We start from the raw sequence: 27,063 nt of genomic DNA on the forward strand, positions 1-27,063 counted from the left end.
CGGTTCCCGCGGAATTTACAAAAGACAAAGATGAGAATTCTCGCGCGACGACACACCGTACGAGCACTCGAAGAATACCGAATACCGAGTCGCGTTACGATTTCGGATTCGAATACAGCACTCGCGGTATCATAGAATTTCTGCCTGTTCACTCTCGTTGGTTACAAAAATAGAGCCGCGTGTAAAAAGTACCCTTCCCGTTCGATACGTGGCGTGTAAACGATTAATTCATCGTTATTTTCGTTACGTAATACTTCGTTCCACACACTCTTACGTTCCATCGTCGAATAAAACTACTACGTACCGGAAACACACGGTTTGTTCTACCCGATGAAACTTCCGAAACGACTACCCTTCTCGCTTGTATCGTTACCCAAAAATGTCAATCAGCTCCGCGAGAACGTTAACTAAACTTCCACCGAGTGAAAAGCTACTTTCCTCCTGAAAAACAAAAAAAAAAAAGACAACAACCGTACGAGTTTTACAGGAACAAAGAAAAGAAAGAAAAGCTTCGATCCCGACTTTTCGAGCCCGATATATCGATGAAATCCCAATTACGCTCGAAGCGGCCGGTAGTCGCGATCAATCTTTCCCGATCGAGTGTCATGCCGCGCCGAAATATCTGGCTCGGTTTCGCGGAAGCCCCCGACTCCCAGTTTCCGGCGTGTCCCCCGAAAAGACGAGAAACGAGCGGCGAGTGACGCAGCTGCGGCACCGGAGCCACCGAATCGAAAGGGTCGAAAAGCGGGGGTCCCTCCGGAGCCATCCTAGCACCCAAACAGCCCCGTTGACCGAGATCCCCGAGAAACCACGTGCCCGGCCGTAACAACCCCGTCCCGGTACCGTTACGATCGCGGGGCAAGGGACGGGGCGGGAAGAAGAGGAGAAGATGGGGGGTGTAAAAGAGGAAATTTCGACGAAGGGGCCATCCGACGCGCGGTGAATTTGCCCGAAAATCGACTGGCGTATCGGGACGACAACGACGACGACGACGACGACGACGACGACGCGGCATAGGAGAGAGCGTTCGTGCAGGGCGCCGTAGCGTCGCGCCGGCAGGCTTCGAGCCAATGCGCTGTGAAAATGCCCGGGTGGGAAAGGGTGGATCGGGGGAGGCGCGCAAGCGTCGTCGCGGTATCGACGCCTCGGCTCCCGGGCCGAGGGAAAGAAGCGGACTCAGGCGGTAGTAGTAAAGCCCAGCTCGGGTCGGCCGAGCGCAAATGCGCGCTCTACGTGCTGACAGCCGCGTCTCGTACGAGTTGCTCGAGCGTCTCGTTCGCGTCGCGAGCGCGTCACCGTGAACCATCGGAGGAGAGACCACAGTGTCTCCAGCGGGAGATGTGCCCGCCGTGACTCTCGTCCCGTGAAAGAAGAACCGTTTTTTTCCTCTGTCTCTCTCAATCTCTCTCTCTTTCTTTCTCTCTCTCTCCCTCTCTGTCTCTCTATCTTTGGTGCTGTTGTCTCGTTAACGCGAGTTCGGTACACCTCATCTCGTACGTGCGTGTGCTCAGCGTCGAGTCGAGTCGAGTCGAGTCGCGCGTCGTGTGTCCTCGCTGTTTTCTCGCGGTCCTCGCGTCAACTCCTCGTGTCGCGTTGCTTTTCTCCGTCCCTTGACACTCTCGCTCTATCCCTACCTGTCTGTCTTTCTCTCTCGCTCTGTTTCGATCGCTCCGTCTCGTTCTCCCTCTTGTCGCGAGCCAACCAGACCGTGGGGGGTTAAAAGTGGCGCGAGCACGGCCAGACCCAGACCGGAGACTGGCGGCGTTCGAAGCGCTGCTGGCGGAGCTGGTGCACGAGATCAGGATGAAATCGAGGAGGTACGTGTCACCGGACTGTTGGCTAGAATCGCCGAATAAAAACGGGCAAAGATGGCAGTAGCTCGTCCTACGATCTAGGGATGCTGCGGACGTTACGCGTAACACGTCTCAACCGCGTCTCGTTCGTTCGTGAGTTTCGCGGTTCGTTGTTTCGTTTGTTCGTTGTCTGGTACGCGACGTGACGTTTCGCACGACCACGAGGCGATTCGGCGTGTTCGTGAAGGGTTCGGTGTCTCGCGCTGGGCCCACGCGACGGGACCGGTGCGCGGTGGGCATCGAACGGCGGGAACCGCGACTCGTTTGCATTCGGGACCGCGACTCGTTTGCATTCGGGACCACGACTCGTTTGCACCGTGCCGCAGGAGGGGAGCACCATACCTTCCTCGGGAACGTTATACGATAGGGAATCCTCCGAATAATGGAATCCTTCCTCCGTTTGTAATCAAACGTGAATGGACATCTCCTAGAGGGGGGGATCACCGTGGACAATGGGCTCCTTTGACGTTCTTTCTCGCTGTTGCTCTTTCACCCCCGTTTTCGCGTCCTGTCTCGCTCGCGCGAGCTCTCGCCAACGTTTCACCGTCTCTCTTCGTACCGGTTCATTCTTCGCCCGTCTCGCTTTGCATTCGTTTCCTTCTCTTTCTACGGCTGAACCCTTTCAGCCCCCTTTTACAGTGTGGCCCACGTTCGGCTTCCTTTGATATATGCGCGCATACACGTACAGACACACGCTCCTCGCTCGTACGCGCGGGGTTATGGAACACGGTTGGCGCTCGCTCGCTCTCGTACACACACACATACACACGTACACGTATATACGCGCACATGTACACACGGCTGCGCCGCGTTCGAAAATTGATGTCACGAGGCGAGGAGAGCGGAAAATACACAGATACACGTACACCGACGCCGGATGTACATTGACTCGCTGGGGCCTGTATGTGTGCTCCCGTCAGCTTATCACGGCATGCGCATCATTGGGCAAATATTCGGTTAACTAAACAAGAGAGGCCGCCCGATATGTGTGCACGTCACCGTGTGCCGCGGTTATACGCGGTGCGACGCGACGCTGGTTACACGGAGACCGCCGGCGTCAGGACGCTACCCGAAGCTACGCTCGCGGACCCGTGGCGTCATCGGGCCTCCTCTTGCCTCGACGATTATCGAAGTGCTGGAAAAAAGCCACCGACCTCGCGTTTCGTTCGTTCTCTACCACCGACCGCCTTCGTTTTCTTCTCCCTCGTGTTTTTCATTTCGCTCCTTTTTTTTCCACTCTACTTTCGTTGCCCGTTATACACGCCGATCGTCGTCGAGCCGCGAAAGGTATTCGCGTTGCTCATCGTTCGACGCGAAATCAACGCGTTGAGCATCGATCACGGTTCGAGGACGCGTCGAGACGAAATTTCGAAAGTGATTCTTCCTGCGGATAGAAGATAGGGGGCACAGGATCGTCCTGTGAAGGGAAATACCAAGAGACGGGAACGCGAGGATTTAACGAGGATTCGAAAGTAGTTAAAGACGGGAGATCTTCGGATCAGATTCTTGTTAGGAGAGTACCGCGAGCAAGGGTGAGTCGTGACGAGTAAGTTTCAGTCGGTTGATTTACCCTACCATCCTTCGAGTTGTCGTTTAGCTACTTTAACGGGATCTCGCGCCGTTTCACGTTGGATCGGTTGCCTTTTTTGGAATTGTTTTGGATCGCGAGCAGGAACGAAAGGTAACGTTGAAGAATGCCTGGCGAAATTATAGCGTGGAACAGAATTTCGAGAAACGTTTCTACGAAAAGTACGTAAATACGCGAGGGACGAAGAGAAACTGAAGTTAGTATCGTTGAAACCTAACCACGAAATAGGAATTGAAAAAGTTGCGATTCAAATGAAGATGTCGAATGAATAAAAGATGAGCAACTCTTTACGCGTTACCCGTTGAATTATAATTTGCGTTATAGCGTCAAATATTTCACAATATTTAATAATTCAAGTTTCACTCATCGAGTAAACCTTGCGAATAAATTGGTGTACGTTGATACGGTCGTCTTTTGTTCGAATCAAATTTTATCCGCGTCTGTCTCAAATATACGTATTCCGTTCTTAATTAAAAGTAAAAGATAATGGTAAATAGTGGATAAAACGAAAAAAAAAGTTACGACTCGACGAAGATAAGATGAAAACGTTTGGAAGAGTAGTGGAGTAAAAGTTTTAAACAAACTGTACTCTTTGTGAACTTTCGGAGTACGAAAAAACCATAATAACAACAACGATAATAATGTGTTTTTATTGCACGAAGATTATATACGTTGAAAAGTAAAGAAATAATAATACGGTCTCGAGTGAATAACTTGAATCTAAAAATTACATTATTCAATGTATACGTTATCTTTTTAATTGCAATGAATCGTGGCTCGCGTATTAAGGAAATAAAATCTCGTTAATTAGTAGCGACGGGTTTGCACGGAATCTCCCGATACGCGTTCAAAATTATTAAAGTATTTTGTCCGTTCGCGAAGCAGAGTCTGTTCGAGTTTTTGTTCGTTAACGCGTAACTAAATTTTCTCTCGTAATTCGAATTCTTATTCTTGCGTAACGAGCAACGAGTGAAAAATCGTTCATCAGTTACTCGTCGTTCGAAATTTTTCATCCTGATACGAATTTCTTTCGCGACCAACCTTTAAGTATCGCTTCGTAGTCGAATTAGGGGAATCGAACGAAATCGAATGTTCTTTGCGCCCGTTTCCGGTGCAGACTCGCGACAGTATCGGTGAGAGCACTCGAAACAGTTCTGTGCCCTCCCCGTTGTACTAATTTTTCATTTTTCGTTCGACGCCCGTGATTGAAATTGAAACGATGAAATTGCCAACGCGCAACAAAGGAACGGGGCTCGATCGTCGAATAACAAGGTGCAATTTTAATCCGGTGCGCGTTTCCACGTTGCTCGTTTCGTCGTTGTTTCCCTTTCCCCTTTTGTTCCTGTTTGTAGACCTGAAAAAATGTTCGGCTGCTCGTCGCATGGCAGTCCGACGCTTAATTATGCGCTTCAGACGCATTCACGGGAACGAAGAATATCGATAAGCGGACCCCTCCGTGCGGAACTTTTCTCATTAATTGAAGCACACAGTGCAAAACCGGCGTGACGGAGGGCGCGATCACTTTTACTATACAGGGCAAAATTCAGAAAGCGGGACGCCAACGGGGCCGTAACGCGATTTAAAGGTTTAATAAAGCCGGCCGTGTGGATTAATACGCTTTTGAACGACGCGCACGAAAATGATTTGTAGCACGATGGATGGAAATCCACGGGGGGAATTGATTACATTTGGCAATTCGCTTTTATACCGAGTTTCTTGCGGCCCGTGTTATCTCGTGTTGTTACGATTGACCCTGAAACTGCGACGATAAAATTATTGCACGTCGAGCCGTATCCGTGGGAGATACGTACGGTAATGTACGCGATGCGAAGTCCATTCATCTCTGTTACAGAGATATAAAAGGGTTTTGCATTTCGATTAACCGGAAAAATGCTAACAAGCGCTAATGGTCTCGTTGCACGTTGTTGGTAAATCCCGATAAGTAAATTTACCAAGCGTTTAAAGGTTGTGGACGTTTCTCGAAGGAAATCGTGTTTCCCGTGAGCACAAATGGACCGGCGTCGCTTTCGAAACGATCGCTTTTCTCGTTTTGAAGAATGGGAATGTTTTTGTTCGTACGCCGACGAATGTAAAATATCGAACCGATTGTGCGACCATAATTATTCGTGTTTACCGTTATCGATAATTTACAACGAACATTCTTCGCGACTCTCTCGTTTCAAGCAGCAATTAAATTTCAATCGACGTTGAAACTTCTTCGTGGACAAATCTTTTTTAAATAATCCTCGCTGAAACTTCGTTCGTTTTTAAACGGATTTATACCACTTTCGTGACGAGCTGCTCGTCCATCGATACGCGATTACTCCGTTCTTCTTTCGACTTCGAGTTTGCAGTAAGAAAGTAGAATGTTTTCAAACAACTCGATCCAGCGGTGAGCAATAAAAGTGTTTCTTCGTAAATTTCTGTTTGGTCGATACTCCCTGCCCCTGAATGAAAGTATCGTTAATGGCACACGTAATTTTCTCGGGTTCTTGTAATCCGGTCGATCGGTTTTCCGACACTACTCGACTTGCATACGCGCGATAAACGCGCAAGATGCAATTGACTGCATATCGTTTCCACGTAACTTAAAAGTTAAAGTAATTATTTTTACCGTAGCACGATACCATTATTGCGTTACGATGTGCAATTAGTGTAATTATTTTAACTACGATATCATTGAAACTAATATTGGTCAGGTAATGCAAATTGTACCGAAAACGTCAACGTGCAAAGGTCACGAATATCGAAAAACCTTTCCAAAGCTTAGTAGTGGTACATCGAACGATAGGTTTTCAGTTTTGTAAATTTTCTAAAACTCTTTCTTTGGTTCGCTAAATTTGTAAAAATACAATAGCGTTAAACAGCGATTTCAGAAAGATTTGTCAAACCGTCTCTTAGCATTTACACGCGACAGTGTAAAGTATGTTGTAGAGGACAGTATTATTCGACTTAACGAGTTCCTCACAGACGTTTGTTTCTTCAACCCTTTGTGGCTTTCAAATTGAGATACTCGTTAGACTTGAATATCTTCTAAAAGAGCAAACACGAAAAATAGTTTGCACTCGGTCGTTTTCTCTTACATCTACCCCATTGTTCGACTACCAATTACGTTAAATCGATGTTCTTTTATGGAATAGTATCGGTCAGTGCAAACAGGTACGGTGTAAATGAAAATTTCAGAATTGGATTATTGATCGATGGTCGTGGAAGCACGTAAATGAAAGTTATAAGCAATCGAATATTCAACTAAAACTATATAGGCCACTGTTCAAACTTTTTAAATTATGCATGGTGGCCCAATTTAGGATTGGATCCTGCAGCAAAAAATAATGGAAAAAGTTCCAGCGAACGTATGATTTTTTTTTTCACCTTATTTTTAAGTTACAACTATTTTTACGCGCGTTATACAATCTCGACGAACTGCGCTTTTTATTACTGGTTACACGGAATTGTTTGTAACTAACTATTTTGCGGCTCGTTTCTCTTTACTTTGTCATTTCGAGCACTCGATGTAGAGCTAAGTAAGTTCGTGACGATCGAACACAAAAATTTCTACAGCTTGTTATTCTGATCGTTCTTCGGTTTTGAATTTAATCGTAAACTAGGTCTCGTTGACGAGAAAACATCCGGTACACGTATTTGTTAACGAAGTTCAAGTTGCGTTCAATAATTACAGAATGTGTAACGGACAAACGTAGAAATCGTGATATAACCTGCCAGAAAAAAAACCACTTCGCGAAAAGAAAAAAATGGGTCGAAATGACAGAATAAATTTTCCTTTCTACGGGGGGGATTCGTTTTCCGGACAATTGACTTTGAAAAGCTGTCGAGTACGCGTGCACTTGACTAAGGCATGATTTAAAGGATCCTGTTATAGACCTGAAAAAGATCTCGTCTCTTTTTTTTTTCAGTTTGCGTACGCCACCTCTAGAAAATGTTATTTCTATTTTCCCGTGCAATTTTATACTCCGTGGTGTTACAGAGACGTTACGGATTTTTCTAAACAAAATCTCCGGGTTTTCACCTCTCTTCAAACGCTTCAATTAAAGTTGTACCTTAATTGAATACAATTCGTACGCTTTCAGCGAAAAGGATTATATTCTTACGAATCAGTGTTCCCGCAATAAAACTGTACGGCGCGATCTAATAAGTGGAGATTAATTTTGAAGTTAAATCCCCGGAAATGTAAATTCTCTTTCTAAAAGAATTTACTTTCGTGGTGCAATTTATGTTTCCACCAGACGATACCACATAATTGCTACGCCGCATCACTGCGAGGAAATAAAAATTCTCAATTATCGGATTTACGTGGCCATTTTACAGAAAATATGAAACATCATCAAGGGGAAAAAGTACGCCAATATTGTTCACAAATTTCTGGATTAGATAACGAATGTAGAAATCAAATATTTTGAATACCGAAGTATCTTCTTATCGCGAGCAATAAAAATGATTTGTTCAATGTAAAGAAAAGTATAATGCTAAATAGTTTTTCTGTCACTCGTTTAAAATTTACATATTTTGCTTTTTACTTTTCTTTGGGACTATGATATATACAGCCGCTCGAAAGTTTTAAGCACCCTTCAATTTTTATAGAAACAAAAACCTTTTTGCACGTACAAGTACTAGCTTCGTTCAAAATTTTACTCTCGTATAATACGTTTCCGTACAATACAAGATACAAATTGCATACAATTCGTAAAAAGAAATACGAAAACTTTCCAAATTACTCTCTCGAAAAAATTAACATTCTAATCGTTTTCTACCGTTGCGCGGACCTCGACACCAGTCTTTCGTTATCGAGCAACAGTTGTATCGATAAATTGTCACGTTTTCGTTTCATGTCACGACGAGAAATAATTCGTCTCGAATGATTAGTACCCACTCGAAGATCGAGACCGAAAATAATATCGAACGTACGAAAAGAACGTTAAACACTCGAATTAAACATTCAAGGCTGTTTCTTCCATTCGAGTGGCAGTGTACGGCCGTGAAAGATACAATTTCAACGACTTCGTGTTCCCTCTGTGTTCGTTCCGTCCGTAATTGCGTCTACGATGGCGTACGATACGGCATGCGACGATCCGAGGAAAAGAATCGGATTCGTAGCGTTTGATTCCGTCCCGGGAGAAACCACTTTGTAGCCACCGTTGGCGACAGTCGTTTGGAAACAAAAGAAGAAGCAAGGAGCCGTTATGGTCGTGTCACGTGCCCTCGAATACCGCCGGCGATAAGACCGTTACAAGGCAACGGAGGAAGCTGCATTGGAGCGTCGACTCTAACGTAATTTCTAAATCCGAGCGTTACCAGACCGGGGCTTCATTAAGCCCACCATTTTTATGTAAGAGACTCGACCGTCGCACGGTGTTGCGTGTCGATCCGGATCGAGATCTCCTTAACGAGTCGTTATCGTATACCCGTTTGATGCTGTTCAGGGTAGCTACCGACGATAACGTTATCGATAGTACCGGCGATACAGCTTTTTCAACGCGATTCGTCGACAAGATGAATATTAACTCGAAACACCAACGGCGCGAAAGATACCGAGAGACCCTTACGGAATAAACGAGAAGACACCTTGCGCTGTAAATTTTCGTACGAACAATCGGACCTCGTGATACTCGGTACACTTCCAAGCCGGTACAACGTGTACGTATCGTTCCAGCGTTGCGTCGCAGATTCTTAGCACGAGCCGCGTAACTATTTGATATCCAACGTGCTTAAACACGATCACCGTGTAGCTAATTTTATACAAAGTTCCCCGTGGACCACTTTACGCTCTTCCATAATTTACGTCACTTCGGTCGTGAAACACCGAACGTTCGGGACGAAAACTTCGTCTACTTTCGACCGCGGATCTCCGATGATTAAAAGTTCATTCGCGCAACGATAACGCACGGAATTAACGTAACGCGCGACGCGCATCTTCGAAATCGTTTCGAGCTTCTTGAATATTTTCGATGGAGAGTGGTCCTCGATTAGGAGCGGAGACAGATATTCGTGGACGTAGACAATTGATGGAAAATTCCCTGTATCGCTTGATACAAAATAAATCGTCTACTTTCGTGTTTAATTACAGAGCTCCTTTTCCACACGATCGTTACCTGCAAGAAATTCTTCCAATCGTCTGCATCACATTTCTATCCTTCGAGTTCACAATCGAAAGAGAAATCGCCAAACAATAGTACCGATTGAACTCGTCTCGATCCGATTCGATCGATGGAAAATTTACGAAAAATTTTCCTTTCGGATCGTTCTCCTCCGCGAGCGCGGTTCTTCCGGCGCGGTTACGTGACGTTCCCCTCCTATCCGGTTGGAAATCTGTAAAAGTGAAATTTGCTTTAATTTCGCGGCATTGTGCTCCCGCGACACTGATTGAAATGTCACGACAACGCGACCGTTACTTTTTCAATGCCGTGGCAATGAAAGCCGTGGTGGCTTTACGTCACGCGAGGACGAACCTTTTGCCCGTAAAGCGTGTGTCCGTGGGTTACACGACGTTAGCCACGGGAACAAGAACGATTTACACGTCGGGGGTTGATTCTAGATCACCCCGCTGAAAGCCAATCCGATAGAAAGCGCGATAACACGAACGTGGGGGCTGAAGGGAAGACGGAGACGGCCGTGTTTGCAATCTATCCGAATATCAACTTTCGTCGTGGGTTACGGAGAGGTTTACGAGACGCACCGCGTCGACTGTCCGCTTCACGAGACTCTCGTAAACGTTACGGGAACGTTGTCTAACGGTGGTTTCCACGAGTCCACGTCGATTCGATCGACTCTGCGAGCCCGTGCTCGAGAATAATTGACTCGTCGAGAAGCAACGTGGCACGTTTCCGCGGTAAACTTCCGTAAGAAGTGTCCGCGGATACGTACCGGACGAGATTTAATGATCGTCGTGCGCGTTAGCGTCGCTTTGAGCGGTTTTTAACGACGTTTACCTTGGGATCGAGAATCGTAGATTTCGCACGACGTCGATCGATGCGAAATCATTTTTCCCCGAGACCGCGGGCAAGGTCTCGCCAATCTCTTCGCGGTCGTCTGTTATTCGACCTCGTCGCAGCGTAATCGGTCCCGAGTACCCTCGATTTCTTTCTCGACGATTAAAAATACACGCGAACCAACGGACAAATCGCACAACGGGAGAAGAATCGCGCGACAGGTGTTTTCCTTAACGGCGAACATTCGGAACGTCGTCCAGTACACTCGATCCGTAGGAGTTAAAATGTTAACGTTAATTACCTTGAGATATTGGGACGGTGTTACTTTGCGCTATAACCCGCGAATTTAGAGTGTACGAACCGTGGTAACGGCTCGAGAAGATCCTTTTTTGCGTTTCATCGTCGATCTCGGTGAGATCGGTCCTTCTCGTTCCGTGATCTATAGTTACGCGGTGAAAGTTAGATTATTCCGGTGAACGATGAGAAAAAGAAGTTGTTAAAAAGTTATCTTACTTTCAGATTGCCGAGTCGCTCATCGAAACGGAAGCGAACGAACGGTTGCGCCCGTAACTCTTCCGTATTGGCCGCGATTCTCTCGGTGGGATCGTACTTTATTTGAGAACGGTCAAGGGAGGAATTGGGTAAACAATTCGATGGGATTCTATTTTTAGGGAACGCGAACGCATCCTCCCGTGCGCCGTGCTACGGTTCATTTGTTTTCACGTTCGCTCGCAGACTTCCACCGACGAAAATTCGCTCACGGTTGCACCGGTTCTAAATACGGATAAAATACAGAAGCTCCGCTTTAATTCGGCGAGCATGATACACGGAGCGACGCGATGCTACACAATATAGCCCTCCATTCAGGATCGACTCGGCTGAATTATGAATGGCGGTCGATAGCCAGATGGAGGACGCGCGTACCGACCATGCGAGTTTCGACTGGCCGTGGACAGAGCTACGTGGCTCTTGCGAGAAACTTTATAAAAAGGGGAAACACTATGGACAACAGGGTGAGTCGCGGTCGTATTCAACGACGCGATGCACACCCTTCGCGTTATCCCGTCTATCTACCCTCCGGGATTCAATTTTCACGCTCCGCCTCTGAAATACGACGATCCTATCTGCGGGTGTCGTCCGCGAAAGATGGCAGCGAGTGAAATTTCACGACGTAAACCCCGCGTATGTCCTACGAAATCCAACGTGACGGCGTTCGTTCCGCATTTCCACCGATACGAATCGAAAACGATAACATCGAGTCGTTACGCTGGCTATTTCCGGCACGGACGATCGATTTTTCCAAACCGTATCGAAACTAACTACCGAACGTTGACCATCGAGGTCCCGTACGCCAATTCGCAACTCGTTGAGAAATCCAATCGCGAAAAACATTGAAAATAATTACGTACAATGCGTGTTTCCAGTATTCTATGTTTTTCTAATTATTCCAAACAACCGATTTCAACTTTCGTTCAATTTGTACGGGTACGGCTATCGAACGAACCGTAGCAACGAAACAGTGGTCTCTTTAAAAGTGCAAAGGTCAATTTTTAAATTTTGGAAATTTTTACAAGACGTAGGAAAATATTGCATATACCGACACGATTCGATTATTTTATACGCGTACGTGGAGAAAGTCGAGCAAACGGATAATTTCGTAGCCGCGATTGTCGATTTAAGAAATAATATTGCGACGAATTTTCAAGTACTCGAACTTTGTACACGATGATTTAAATATCGATTCTTCGAGCCCTCGGTACGGAATACTTTCGATACGTACAATTTCTTAATGGTTTAAGTTACGTACAGATCGATGCCTTCGAAAGCTCTGAAAAGTTCGTATTTTTACAAATAATATCGTTGCTCGAACATACGACGGTATGTAATGCACAATGTTCCTGTTTGTACCTCGCGAAGGAGGATCCCTTTGATCGCAGAATTATTAATGGATCGTTGGAATATGTATGAAGGAGTATCGGAGCCTGGAGAGAACTTTTATCGTCATTGATTAATCTCATCGGTAATTTCCTTTTCTTTTTTCTTTTTTCGAGTGTCCCGGTTACACGATTTTCGATTCCACGGAACCGTTTATACGAAACGAGTTTAATCGAATAGCTACAATTACGTACGAGCTACACTCTTTGGTAAATTTAGTCGAGAACTCTTGATATTAATTTCAATTCGTTTTTAGACGTTGCTCGTACCATTAATTAGAAAAAAATTTATTTAATTGGAAGGAAGGGAGCCACAGCTGCTCGAGTATTTTAACCTTTTCGAACATACTGGCGCATGCAGGCACGTTTTTTAACTTAAAATATTCCAACACCGAAATAACCGCTAAAAAATGAATAAATATTCCAATCTAAACTTTCCAACGAACACAGCAACATTGTCGCAACGAACATTCCGACATACGTTTAGAATTTCCGTTAATTTTGAAAAAATAATTCGACCCTAAAAAAAATTCATTTATATTATTTTTCCTCGTTCGTGAATCGTACAATTTAAATACTATTTCGAGTGCAATCGGATTGCAGCATTAAGCGCAACACGTGTCAGAGATCGAGAAACAATGCATCGACTCTCTGGCGAAATTCGTGTATATTGACATCGTGCCATTTCGTCCCAACGTGTATCAAAAAAATCACGCCGAACGAACTCCTCCACGTCATCGATCACTTTCGTTCTCTTCGTCGTTGCTCGTTTTCGTCGACGCTCGTATCGACCATTGTCGCGATCGTGGTCTTCTTAACGGTCGTTTCCGGTCGGATCCGCGGCTCGTGACGCGGTCGTAAACTAAACGCGACGTCACCGGTTCTGTTCTATGCTTGCAGCAACGTATCTGTATCGATCCTCCATCAAGATCCTCGAAGTTACGACCTCGTTATCGAAGGCGCGTTCGCCTAGGACACCGTGAAAGTTTGTCGTCGGTGGTCGTGCATCGACAGCTTCCGGCAGGACAGGTATACGAGGAAGACGAGAGAACCAGGAGGTGAAGCCGGACCAGGTGCGTGCTACAAGGAGGGCCTAGCACCTGGCTGTTAGAGGGTCTTGACGAGGAGGGTGACGGGTAACAGCACCTAAGGGCGGGTGGGGGGGATGCAGCTCGAAAGGGTGGCGGCATGGAGGAGCCCTCGCTGGAGGCTCTCATGCAGGCGGGCCTCATCTTCGTGGTCGGTGTCGCCATCATCCTCTCGAATCTCCTCATCATCGCCACCTACCTTAATTTCCGTGGTAAGTACTTCACGGTAACACGAATTCTTCTCACGAACGAACGTTGTAAAGTAGTCGACGTTCGAAATTCAATTCGGAGCGGTTCGGTTGAAATATCGCGCGGAATACTTTTCAACCGCGAAGATCGATTTTGTATAGGAGTTTCTCGTAGATTTTGTGCTCTACTTCTTCGAGTATAATAAATATTTAACTGCCATGAGTCCTTGCTAAGAGCTTAAGAACAATATGTATCTTCGTATTCGAGGAATTAACTGACGTACTTTTATTCCATCGAATTTATTCGTATCGAGACATCGAGTTACGGTATATTATTGCGTACGTTATACTGATAAAGAAATGATTGAACAAGTACCTGCTCTGCCCTCTAAATCCAAATTTATATTACCGTAACCAGTATCGGTGAATAAAAGTTTATTTCGCACCTTGCGCAAAATTTTCACGTTCGCGCGGTGGTTGTTGTTCGCGTACTTTGTCGTCGTGGTTTTTTTTTAAACTTTGTTGCAAATCTCATTCGGAGCGAGGTTTCTCCGATCCGTCGCGGCGGAACGGTTGCAAAAATAAAAAAGAGAACGTAACGTTCGGTGGACAGCGAACCTACTCGATAAATACAAATGACTGTCGCATCGTGTAGGTCCCTCCGAGGTGATAAACTATTACTTGCTGTCTCTCGCATCGGCGGACCTTCTTTGCGGTCTGTTGGTGGTTCCGCTCTCGGTGTATCCGGCGCTGGTACGAAGATGGGTCTACGGGGACATCGTGTGTCGTCTCGTTGGTTATTTGGAGGTTACCCTCTGGGCGGTATCCGTCTACACTTTCATGTGGATCTCCGTGGATCGTTACTTGGCCATCAGGTACGTTTAAGTATGATTGAACCTCGTTACTTCCGATTAGAACAGCCTACAAGTTTCTCCACACGTTGGATGGAGTTTCAAAGTCGAATAAAATACAATCGCCCCTCTCCACGATCCGCGACAACGTTCTCCAACGTCGTTCGTAATTTCGCGTCCGTGGAACAACGTACAAAGCGAACACTAGCGAACAGTTTTAGTTTTTTTCATTTCTGATCGAGTCTCGAGAAGCTGAATCAACGACGGAACACTTCACTCCCAGGGAGCCTCGTATAATACATCTCGAACGTTCGATTTCTGCGAGCACCCCTGCATCGAAAGGAATAAAAACAATAATGCGCGAGTAAATAGAAATTACCACTCGAGACGAATATTAAATACCTTCGATTTCACCGTCAGTCTCTACGACCTAATACTTGCGTCGATCGCCCTATCGTCGGGTAATGCCGTTTCAAAACAAAACCGAACGAAAACGAAAGGTTAGTCGTTTTCGAGATTACAGTCGTCCGGACGTCTATTACGATCTGCCTGGGAACTCGCTTTGTCCATTTGACGCATTATCGACGTTTTACGACACGGTGTGCATACGTTCCAACGCTCGAACAACACGGTCTGGTTATCGGAGAGTCACCAACGATGCTTTCGATCTCCTCGCGTGTGATTTTACCAACCGATCGACCTTTCGTACGACGACGAATGAATTCAAAAGCAATTTCGTCTCGTCGGAACTTCGTTAATCTTCCATCGAGTAATCGAACGATTTCGGTCGGCAGAAAACCATTGCGATACGAGACCGTGCAAACGAAGACCCGATGCCAATGCTGGATGGTCTTCACGTGGATCAGCGTGGCGATGATGTGCTGTCCGCCGTTGCTCGGTTTCCAAAAACCCATTTTCGATCGGGAGGCGTTCATCTGTATGCTGGACTGGGGAAACATGGCTGCGTACACCATCACGTTGTCGATCCTCGTGCTAGGCCCGTCGGTCATCACCATCGTCTACACTTACTGTTACATCTTCACGATGATGAGGCGGCTACGATCCGGTGTACTGATTCACGACAAGGAGTACGCGACTGCGCTCTCGGAGAACTTGAGCAATCCGAGTCACATCATGTCTTTTGTCCTGGTGATGGCTTTCTGGGTGTCCTGGGCACCGTATGCCGGTCTCCGGATATACGCTGTCGTTAACGGACCGCCTCAGGTAAATCGAATCGCCACTTATTGACGGTGATGGTTAGAGGAGGACCGATGTCGTAGAAACGTTGAGATTTTTGGAGATCTACGATCACTGTGAATTTTAAGCACGTCGAATCGCGAGATTCGTCAATCTCGTGTCTCGAGACTCGTGTTCTTCGATAGAGAGAGTAAACTCGCGAAAGATCCGAGTTCGGTAAGTTACTCGGTTTTAGGTTTCCACGTTTAACCTAACGTCGAATCGAGCGACGAGGATGGTACGAATAGAGGTGGTATACGGATCGGTTAGGTTCTTAGTTCCAAAATGAAACTCGATTATTGCTGTACAGCACGAAAGACTTTAGTTGAAAATAGAATTTTGCGTTTTAAAATCGAACTGTCTCTCTTAAATTATTGCACCATCCAGGTACATTTTATGATTTGGTTAAGATGTTGGGTGTCAATGACAAAGTAACCGGAGTTACCGCAAAATGCAAATACGGTTGATACGTGCACAGAAACGTTCGTAGAAAAATAGATTCGCGAAAAGTTTACTCCATCGTACCACGCAATAACGATTTTCTCGACAACTTTCTTCCACCTTCGTTCAAAGTACATTTGCGAGCTGTAGGAACCGTAAAGAATCGATAAAGTACCGAATTAAAATAAATTAACGTACATTCGTGAACTTATCGAGCGCAGAATAATAATAATACGATGCACGTTTGTGTGCATTCGAGTGGGTGCATTTTCTAGGTTGATTTTCGCGGTTCGCGTTCCAACGATGCTCGGAAAACGTCCATTGTCGCTTGTATCGCGTAAATGATGCAACGTATTAAACAGGTCCTCCTAGAAACAAATTGAAGCTATAGGCGTCGTAATATAGAACAATACGGGTAACTCGTGGCTTTGAGTGCCCGAGGAAGCTTTAAGATGTACACGTAGTACCCGCTCTAACTGAACAGGTAGTACGGTATAGCGTAGCTCGGTGCTGTCCAACATAAGCTCCAGGGCTTAAGGTGCTTTCCCTACTCTGTCTCTGTCACCATAGTACAGGTATACACGGCCACAAATCAGAGGAGGGCAAACGTTTCTCTCGACTCCGGTTGGCTAATTTGCCTTTGTAGTTTAAAATTCCGACCGTGTAACGATCAAACGCACCGTTAGATTCGAGCCGATGAAATTAATTCTCGATCGAACTTGCGTCGTTTCGTTCGAACAGAGCTATCATAATTTATTCGCGAACTTCGATCGGATTCGAGTTGGAGTGGATTTTTGATCCGTTAACGAATCGATCGACAGTCGAGAATAATTTGAACGGTGATCGATAATAAATCATTTCCATCGTACGAATTTACGTCGAGTTCGTTAACGATTTATTTTCTCATTTTCATTGTAAGTATGCGAAACGGATATACTCGAATCGATGTACGAATTTTTATTCGTTCGTTACACAGGATAACCTATTACCTCGAGTAACTAGATACATTAGAGTACGAAGAAAAAGAATCCCGTCGACTCGATCGATGCGAATTTCGACCAATCTATTACCCGTCGCTGTTCAATTCTCATTTATCGCGGTAACGTTGATATCGAATCGCATTAACGAACCGTATATACACGGTCTTGGAGCGTAGTGGGAGAAAGTCATCCAAGAGGCTCCATCTGACAGCACCGAGGTGAAAGTCACCCAAGAGGCTCCATCTGACGGCACAGCTGAGAAGTAACTCGTGAGGCTTGCTTATAGTCAAAAAAACAACCTTGGGCAGCCAAGCGAATTTACGTCGAGCGTGCACCGATCGCGTGTAGTCGAACCAATCCAACCCGACCTAGAGACGAACCAAAGTCGAGTTTCGAACAATCGAGACCGAGACAGTGCCGTCTCACGTTTCCTGTCAACGTAAATGATTCACGTTGCTTGTTTTTAACGCTTCAGGTACCGTTTCTGCACTTCGCGGTGGTGTGGCTGGGTGTGACGAACAGTTTCTGGAAAGCGGTGGTCCTTGGAACCCTGAGCCCACAGTTTCGGCTGGCGGCTCGCGTCCTCTGTCTGACGTTGTGCTGCCGGCACAGACGACTTCCGCCGGAGCTGCTCGGCCTCGACGACGACGATTAAAAAGCCAAAGCAGCCTACGAGAACAAGAGGGAGACGCTTATCCTTTGCGCGGGAGCGTATCACACGCGCTCCATTCCTAGAGCATCGCTTCTTTTTTCGTCGCGGTCGTTCGAGGTCGTTCTCGCATCCTCCGCCGCCCGTTCTCTCGGGGGATCTTCTTCGAGGGCTGAGACTGAGATTCATCGTTCCGGGCAAGCGCCACGCGGTTTCTCCTACGGCGATCGAATCGACGACGACACACCACCGTTGAAACGTTCGATCGTCGCGGTCGAGACCGGGGTAAATGTAAAATTAATCCGCGGGCACGATCGAAACGATCGCTCGTCGTACGAGACGGATCGGTTCGATTCGGTGGCGTACGATTTTAAACGCTTCGAGATAGTCTCGCTCCTCGATGAGATTCGCTACTCGAGCCTCGAGAGAGAGAAATAGAACACGCGTTCCTAGCCGAGCGAAATCGATCGGGGTAGTGGGCTGCTCGGCCGAGTACAATAAATCAATCTCCTAATCAACGAGATATCGAACGCTATGATAATAAAATCGAGACCTCAAAGACTAAATTTTAGCGATCGTTCTTGATTCCATTTAGACGAGTTCCAAATCGATTTCTTATCGAACCCACGTCGCGCGTACTCGTCTATAATACCTTTGTCGCTGGGACGACGGGAAAAGAAAAAAGAAAAAAAAAAAAAGAAAAACGGTGAAAAAAGGTACGAAACCGAGAAAGGTAGATCGGACGAGACGCGCCCGATGATAAGGGTGCGTTACTCGCTTCTTTAAACTATTCGAGTCACGTAAACGTATTTAAGTGTAAGAGCATTCCCTTTTCTATACGATTTCAAGTTTAAATATAGTCGAATTGAACACACCTACACACGTACACACGTACACACGTACACACGGAAACACACGTACAAAACACACGCGTTTACAGTCTTATATTAATTAAAGAGTATATTACGATGAGAAGTGACGGTGAAACTGGCACGGCGAACGGTCGAAGGAAAGAATCTCGAAGCTCAGCCGGAGCGGGTCGCGCGTATTAGAATTCCGGCGGCGCGGACGGGAAGACGACGACGACGATCTTCCACGACGAGTCGTCGACCAGAACTTTCGAGGAACGACTTCGAGCTCGTTGACGCGGCGTCGGTGGCGTCTGTCTCCGATCTCGCTTCCCTTCGAAACGAGAATCACCGGTTGAACGAAGGGTTAGGGGGACGAGGGTTTAACGGGTCCGGTCGATCGGAAGGCGCGACGACGCTCTTCTTGTTTCCACTTTTGCTGGTTTTTTTCTCTCTCTCTCTCTCTCTCTTTCACTCTTTCTCTCACTATCTCTTTCTCTCTCTCTCTCCTTCGTCGAACGACGAGACACGTCGCTCGTATCTCGGGACGAGCGTTCGCGGCCCGGGCGTACGCCTATCCGCACACGTCGCGAGATCGCGCTCGATAAGTGTGGTGGCGATTCGCGTACGGCGAAGAACGGAAACGGTGCCGAAGACGGGGTAGCTGGTCGTTCGTTCGTTCGTTCGATGATCGCGGCCGCGGTTCCACCGCGAGAGGCGGCCGCTCGAGGAAGGGGAGAGGAGGTACCGGTGAGCCGAATCGATCGCCAGTGAAAACGGCGAAGAAGCCGACGACACCGACCGAGAACCACGGAAAAGGAAAAAAAACAAACAAACAAACAAACAAACAAACGCGAGACAACCGATGAGAAATAAGGTGGGGAAGAAAAATGAAAACGGTGAACAAAAACGGGAAAACGAACAAAAAAAAAAACACAAAAAAAGAAATACAAAAAACGAGAACACTAGGTCAATTAACGGAGATGCCTCTACGAATGCGACGCCGCGTCGATCCGCGCGCGCCCGTGGTAGAACACGCCGATGATACGAGAATTTTTTCGCCGAAGGGGGTCCCGATCGCGAGGGTCTCACGCTTTTTTTAACGCGCTTCCTCCTCTACTCGCCCGACGCGATCGGTGCCCTTTCGCTCTCTTTCGCTCTCTCTCTCTCAATTTCGCGTAATCTTTCTCGCTTTTTTTCTCTCAATTCTTAACCCGCGAGTCGAAACGAGACTATTCAACCCCGTATAGACACCACGAGACCGGAAATCGAAGAACGTCCCCTGGTCCGTGAGAGAAAGGTACCCGACCACGGTCGAGATCCGATCGTTACCCTCGGTTCGAGATCGATCTCGAGGTCCGAGCGGAGCACCGTCGCTTCTGAGAACGATTTATCGACCGAGCGACGAAATCTGGGTCAAACGTAAAATTTAATGAGCACAGGTGTGCCTCCATTGAGCCCGGGAATGGTATTTCGCTTTGAGCGTCGATGAAACTTTAACGATCATTTTTCACGGTGAGAGTTCGCTCGCGTCTCGCCCGAAAAAGCTTCGATAGGAAGCTCGCGACTCCCCGTGACGAAGTTTCGCGTTACAGGGGACGAACCGGGCCGAAGGATACCGTTCGAAGGTGAACCGTGTAACGAGATGTCGTTTCGCGAATTCCCGCCGGTCGTTGTTCCCTCGTGTTGAGAATCTAATTTAAAACACGGCCCGGTTTCGCGTGTACGGACGGGAATCAACCGGCCGGCGACGCGACGCGATACAAGGGGACAAAAAACTTGGCGAAAACGGTTTTCCATGGGCGGAGGAGAAAGCGGTGCTATAAATAAAACCGCGCGGTTCGTTTATACCCCGGCGTTCTATAGCGAATTAAGTGTTCGCGCAGCGCGCTCGAGAGCGCCGCGCGGCTGCGACTCTTCCACAGGGTGTTTCACGAACGGTGGACGGGTGAGTTGAATTTCACAGATGTATCGTTAGGAACGAACCAATTCTTTTGTCTCTCGTTGCGAGCTTTCGAATAGGAACCTTCTAGATATTTTCGTCAACGTTCTCGTTCCATTGGTACCAATAGCGTGATTCTAGTTTTGAGTTAGCCAGGACTCGCGAAACGTTTACATTGGGAAATAATTTCATCATTTCGTTCTTGGAATCTATAAAAGGAAGGAATCGGTTTCTTTGATGATTTACCTCGTTTAAAGTGAAAGGAATTCGCGCGAGGTACGGTCCTGTTTCCGGTTCGCACGTGTTTGTACTATTCGGAGACGGAACCACCACAAGGGTAAGGAACGTTGATAAAATTGGTCGCGATGGATCGGTTCCATCGATGTACAATTTCAATTGGTGCGTACTATTCCCTGGTCGCTTCTATTGGATCGTTCGAACGAGTTGTTTGAGCAACGAAGAGACTTCTCTCGTCCCTGTGCCGCTCCGCTCGTCTACTTTCCGGTTTCGAACAGTACGCACGATCGTTTCAAATCGAGCTAGTAACCAGAACAATTCTTTATACTCGGACACTCGAGTACTCTCGACACTCGTGCACGATCTGCTCGAGTGGTCTGTAAACGCTTCTAATTTCTTTTTCCGTTATTCTTCCGATAACAGCGATACGCGTCGAACGCTGCCGATAACTGTTTCCGTGAAAACAGGTGTACCGTGATCCAAAGCGTCCAGTGTAAACACCTTTACCGTTTCCCGCGAATTATTTTCCTCGATGACACTTTAGAGAACGCTTGCAAGATAACCGTGCAACGCGAAAACGATCGTGGATCTGCGAAGATAGTACACACGACTTTTCAAATTATTTCTACGCGTTGAATACACGCTCGAGGACACCACCGTTTATGTAACGCCCTGTAGAACGTGTGTCGTGTCGCCCTATTTTAATAGCGACACTTGCACACCTCGGATAACGTTTGTACAACGTTCGTATTTGCACAGCTACTCCGTGGAACCGCGTACAACGTTGCGCGACACCATTTGTCCACAGAATTGTAGATTATCGTCGAAGGATGATCGAAGAAACACGAAAATTAAATTTGTCTCGATGTACACGCTCCTGTAAAACTTTCGTTTCCCGAATACGGTCTCTTTCTGTTAACAAACATCGCGCAACGCGATTTCCATGCGGACGTTGTCGCTCGAAAACCGTGAAACGTAGCTGTTGTTAAAGAATTACGAACTGACGCACGTTGAGAGTATATTTAAAAAATATTATTCACTGACGTCAACCAGAATCGATTATTCGATCGTTAGAATTCCTCTTTGGTGAGTCTCTATAATTTTTCTAGACTTCAAAATTGAATTTTCAATCGTAACTCCGTCTTGGGTGAATATTATTCGAGCTTCGACGAGTCGTTGAAAGATCACGAATTCGTCTCGAGATTTGAGATCTTCTCAGAAGCGAACGCATCGACGATTACAATTCGGGGTACGGTATGCGCTTCCGGTGCTTCGTCGGACAGCTTTCGAGGGACTCTGTCGTCGATTTACGCGAAACGTGTCTCGAGAACGAGAGGAGTAGAACCACCGTGGCCGAATACGCGAAAGGAGAAGCTATTTCCGCGCGGTATCGAGCTTTCGTCGGGTCTCTTGACTTACGAGCTCGCGGTGAGAACATTCGCCATCGACATCGAAACATTCCCCCGTCGAGTTCTCGAGATTGGCATCGGTGGTCTGAATTTTACGACCAGCGAGATTTACTCACGTGTACAAGGTGTACGGTGATGTCCACGGAAAGAGAGCACAATTCGAATAGACGTTCCGCGTCGGCGGAGCGCGAGCCTCGCGTTCAATTGTCTACGACGCGGACGACTGGTAACCGGAAAAAAAAAAAAAAAAAAAATCGAACGAAGAAGAGAAACGAACGGACCGTTTGTTCGCGAATCAAAGCGACGAAGAATAAGAGAATCTCGTACGTCAAAGTCCCGAACGAAAAGCCGACGCTTCGATTGTCCACGTAAATAATGAACACCTCCCGATGAATTTACGCGCGGTTCGATCGCCAGCCAGAAGATTCTCGATGCGTTCGATTCGTTTTACATTCCAGCGACGTCGAACCGATTCGTTCGGTGCGAAAACTTCGTTCTCCTTTTTCGTTTAATTTCGTAGCTGTGCTTGCACACCGGACAGACATTCGACGTTGTTTCTTCATCGTCCACGTTCGTGAAACATTTCCACCTTTCGTGTAATTGTACACATTTTTAGTATTATCCTTTCGGGTAAAACATTTCCGACCTTGATGTGCGATAATTTTAGAAAAAAATTTGTTCTCGATGGTACGACAAAAATATTTTAAAGGAAATGGCTCAAAGTGGTGACCGTAGCTCGGTAAATTTCCAATAGCTTCGGGTACAAATCTGTGAGAAAGAATAATTATTCCCTGTGCGAGAGAATCAACAGTGTACTTAAAATCTTGATAAATACTCGGGAGTTTATTGCAACTGCGAGACTGAAAAAGACTCGGAGGTCTTTTTTCTAATCGCAGCGCGGTAATTTAACACCGTGAGCACGGCTACTGTAAACTGCAAAAATTGCTGCACGAAAGAATCGATAAATAAAGAGAGAGAGAGAGAGGGGAAGGGGGAGAAGCATGGCAAAAATTGCTCCCGCTAAACGCTAAAGCGATGCTCGCGCGAGCACGCGGGCGAATCCTGAGATTTCCGGTTGAAGGAACGTCAATCGACCCTTTAAGGAGAAATCTATACGCAAAAAAGAAAAAAAAAAAAAAATCGGTGTCTAGAAAGTCTCAGCTTCTACTCTATTTTTTACTCTAGACTTCGTGTTTTACTAATCTGTAAGGCTCTTCTGATAAATAAATCCGTAAGAGGGCGCTCCGTTCTGGGGCAAGAAATACCATTAGATGCGCGACGGTAATTTATCGTGCCATTTTGATATAACGAGACAATTGAAGAAGGGTTAAGGTGCCCGGAGGTGCTCTGAAAACGCGGATACTATGGCGCGGGGGTGTCAAACGTTCCCTCGATATGCTTCGTGGTAAATATCGTTGCTACGGATCGTGGAAAATCGATCGTGGAAAATCGATCGCGGATCGAATGAATCGATCGACCCGAATCGTCGTCGGAGAGTAACGAGGGAACGGGTTGACGGGTGTTCTCTGGTGTTACGATGTCTTAACTATAGAACTGAATCAAAGAAGAAAAGAGAAAACAAACTTTTCACTATGTTATAGTTGAAACGTTAGCTATGTAAAATATCACCCCGGCTAAAAACGATTAGAAGAGAGCGGGGAGTACGGACGCGACACAGTCTTCTGTCTGTTTGGAAGTTGTATCGAAGTGATCCAACGAGGGTCGCGATGCGTGTACCATGTTAATTGTTTACCACGAACGAACGGTTGATGTCGCACGAGTTACTCGCCGGTTCGACGAGTCACGGTATCGATGCTTTGTCGTTGTTCGACATGGGGGAACACCGATGAATCGTTTGACCCGATATCGAGGTGTCGTTCCTCCGAGAAATCAAAATTAATATTAATAACTTCGCACACCAAACTCGCAACAACGAAGTCTTTCGTTTCGCAACGATTCGCGGGCGAGAACTTTTTTTTCGCGATCTACAACCGAAAAAAAGAAAAAGAAAAAAAAGAAAAATATTTCTAAGCAATAAGAAGTACAATAATGTTTGTCAACGCGGACGAGTTAAACGTGACGAGGTGAAAGCGTCCAAACCACCGTACCGAAAGAGTAAACGATTCCTGGAAGCGTTCGCGTGATTCATCGAAATTATTCGCACGTAAGAAAACAACAAGTTACCGTCGCTCGTCGTATTGTCGATAATTCCATTGAAATTGTTACGAAAAAGAAGAACAAAGAAAAAGAAAAAAAAAAAAACCCCCCGGAGAAGAGCACGAGCTCTCCTCTTTTTTCCAACGTCTGTCACGGTTTCCTTCGTCCTTGTCGCGGGTTAGGTTTTTAGCCGGGGTCGGACGCGACGCATCAAAAATAATAAAAAGGAAAAAAATGCAAAAACGCTATGATTTCACTCCGAACGTCTCTTCGTTGTGTATGTGTACATATTAGATCGCGCGTGACGCGGTTCTTTCGTCCAGATCCGTCGTCGCAAGCTTTAAACTTCTACGAAACGCAATCTCTCGGGTGCACACCGATTTGGGGCTCGCGTCGAACCGGAAGCGAACCCTCGATACGCGTATCTCGCTTTCGCTTTCGTTGTACCGTAACCCGTATTCATCTTCGAGGTATCGACGACGTGCTCGGGTAAACAGAATCTCGCGAGAGCTTTCCAAGCTTTCGACGTTCCCTTTTCGCGATCGTTTCGATGTTTATTTACCGCGAGGATATACACGGAGTAGTTGTTTCGGTGACCGAGAAGTCGTGGCAGCTGTTTAAAATATTTGTTTACGGATATCGTACCGACAGCTTACGAAGATAGCAACGGTGTTCGGAATTATTTCAATTGCAAATTCCTAGGTTATTGTACGATTAGATATGTACCTGGTTTCGATCCGACGTAATGTTCAAGATAGATCCTACTCGATCGAGTTATGCAATCGTGTTTCGGTACGTAAGATTAAATCGTTGTGTATTTTACGGTACAAACGTCTATATACGACGTGTACGATTTCAACGAACGAGATCGATCGATCGAATCGAAGAAATATTTTAAACGAGTCAGATATCTCGAACAGTACGTAACACCTTGTTATAATATCCAGTACGAGAAAAACGCGAAGAAAATCCCGACATCGTTTTCGATTTACAGCCGTTATTGTGCCAACTTCGTCTCGCAGCAAATGCTACGAGAAATATTCGAATAAAATTTTCTATTTTCCAGCAAAAATTTCGTACACCGATCCTACCGAGAGAACGAATCGAAGCGATCCATAGACCGCTACGATCATCTTTGAGAATAGCAAGAATTGTAAATAATAAAATCAGATAGTTCAGCTCGAAACGACAATAACGACGATACTAAAAATGACTGTAACTCGACGACAAAGATCAAATTCTTCGTCCTCCTCCGTTGAAACAACGAGTACGAATGCGTTTAAAATTACTCCATCGATTCGAACGTTTCGATGATATGCCATTGCAAAGTTATCCAACTGAAAAAAAAATTGAATCGAAGCACCTCCAGCTGAAACACCGAACAATTACTCCGTTATTCCACTCGAGAAACACAATAAAAGTGTCGATGCAACATCGAGACACGTGCGCGAAATTACCCCGATTACCTCGCGCTACTCGATATCGATACAACCGTCTACTCCTCTGTAATACGAATACGTTTTCCCAGCACAAGATCTTTCGATACACGCGTATCGTTTACCTCGAGTTTCGTTTAATATACTATATTGTATATCGTAAACGCCCACGTCTCTGTGCACCCGCGAAACCGCCAAACCGAGCAGTATTAAATTCCTCAGCGATAACGAGATTCTAAATACTTTAAAGTCGCTCAAGGGGAAATAAGGAAAGGGAACGGAGTGTTGGACGGGAGGGGGTGGGACGGGGAGGGGCCGAAAAGCGTTTCGAAACTCGCTGAAGAAGAAAAGGAGGGTAATGGTGCCTGTATTACAAAGAAAGGGTCGAGGCGTTGCTATTTTTCTTTTTCTTTTTTTTTTCTTTTTTCCCTCCAGATGCAACGCGGAATGAAAACGACGAGAACTACGTACGACGACGACGACCACGACGACGAAGACGACGACGACGACGACGACGACGACCAAAAGGGGATGAAAGTGAGGAGTCGAGGGGGGTTTGGAAGTAGAATGTGCGGAGCTGGTCCCTGGCAGTTTTCCGGGCGGCCTCCATTATTAACGGTTAATTACATTTTTGTACCTAGCTGCTAGTTTTGTACTAGTTTTGTAACGTACCTCACCACCGGACGTGCTGTTATTGCATATTTTAAGCGGTTGTTAAAATGGAAGGTTGATCGATCACTAGCGGGTGCTCGCTGTTATGCTGTGGTTGTACGATCGATGATCGTCGCGACGCTAGAGGCTACCTTGTGTGGTAAACACGACCGGAACGCCGTAAATATTTCATTTTCGTTCGAAGGTTACGACCTAGAGATTTCGACGGAGTGGTGGTCGATTATACGGGGAGATCTCCGATGCTTTCTCGGTAATTTCGGGACGGATTTCCGGAGACGAAACGCGCGACAAAATTTCGTCGATCGCGATCATACGAAGATACTCTCCTCGAGAGTAGCGTATCGAACGGCAGAAGATCGAGAAACGTACGCGGAACCGTCTCGGCCACCGAGATGACCATAATTTCGTTACGACGGGTATAATAAAATCGGATCGACGAGAATTACTCTCGTCCCGACCCATTCGATCGCGATTACCACGTTCGGTAGATCGTTTCGCGTAAGCAGCGTTCCGAGGCGTCGCCCGAAAGATCGAGGGTGCTTCAAAGAGCCATTTCAGCGATGAAAATAAAACGCAAATCAATATACAGGGTGTACCGTGTTGGATACAG

General features: G+C 46.3%; 2 protein-coding genes across 2 annotated transcripts; both read left to right on the top strand.

Annotated features, from left to right (window-relative positions):
- The first annotated feature begins 889 nt into the window (after nucleotides 1-889).
- Nucleotides 890-13,460, top strand: LOC143153645 (uncharacterized). The gene is made up of 5 exons (XM_076325064.1): nucleotides 890-898; nucleotides 1,018-1,269; nucleotides 1,476-1,817; nucleotides 3,248-3,385; nucleotides 13,220-13,460. The coding sequence occupies exons 1-5, from the start codon at nucleotides 890-892 to the stop codon at nucleotides 13,379-13,381; spliced, it is 903 nt and encodes a 300-aa protein (XP_076181179.1). The 3' UTR covers nucleotides 13,382-13,460.
- Nucleotides 13,461-13,468: 8 nt separating this feature from the next.
- Dopecr (G-protein coupled receptor DopEcR) lies at nucleotides 13,469-26,069 on the top strand. The gene is made up of 4 exons (XM_076325048.1): nucleotides 13,469-13,619; nucleotides 14,251-14,470; nucleotides 15,241-15,670; nucleotides 17,579-26,069. Exons 1-4 carry the CDS (start codon nucleotides 13,508-13,510, stop codon nucleotides 17,756-17,758), a joined length of 942 nt encoding a protein of 313 aa, XP_076181163.1. The 5' UTR covers nucleotides 13,469-13,507; the 3' UTR covers nucleotides 17,759-26,069.
- Nucleotides 26,070-27,063: the final 994 nt, after the last annotated feature.

The sequence above is a fragment of the Ptiloglossa arizonensis genome, chromosome 13 (assembly GCF_051014685.1).
Source record: "Ptiloglossa arizonensis isolate GNS036 chromosome 13, iyPtiAriz1_principal, whole genome shotgun sequence".
Lineage (NCBI taxonomy): Eukaryota > Metazoa > Arthropoda > Insecta > Hymenoptera > Colletidae > Ptiloglossa > Ptiloglossa arizonensis.

What these genes read in the sequence shown, in the direction of transcription:
- Dopecr (XM_076325048.1), top strand. Translation starts at nt 13,508, where the DNA reads ATGGAGGAGCCCTCGCTGGAGGCTCTCATGCAGGCGGGCCTCATCTTC. An exon ending in CACCTACCTTAATTTCCGTG is followed by an intron (nt 13,620 to 14,250) that starts GTAAGTACTTCA and finishes CGCATCGTGTAG; the next exon opens with GTCCCTCCGAGGTGATAAAC. An exon ending in TCGTTAACGGACCGCCTCAG is followed by an intron (nt 15,671 to 17,578) that starts GTAAATCGAATC and finishes TTAACGCTTCAG; the next exon opens with GTACCGTTTCTGCACTTCGC.
- LOC143153645 (XM_076325064.1), top strand. An exon ending in CTCGTACGAGTTGCTCGAGC is followed by an intron (nt 1,270 to 1,475) that starts GTCTCGTTCGCG and finishes CGTTAACGCGAG; the next exon opens with TTCGGTACACCTCATCTCGT. An exon ending in GGAGAGTACCGCGAGCAAGG is followed by an intron (nt 3,386 to 13,219) that starts GTGAGTCGTGAC and finishes CTATGCTTGCAG; the next exon opens with CAACGTATCTGTATCGATCC.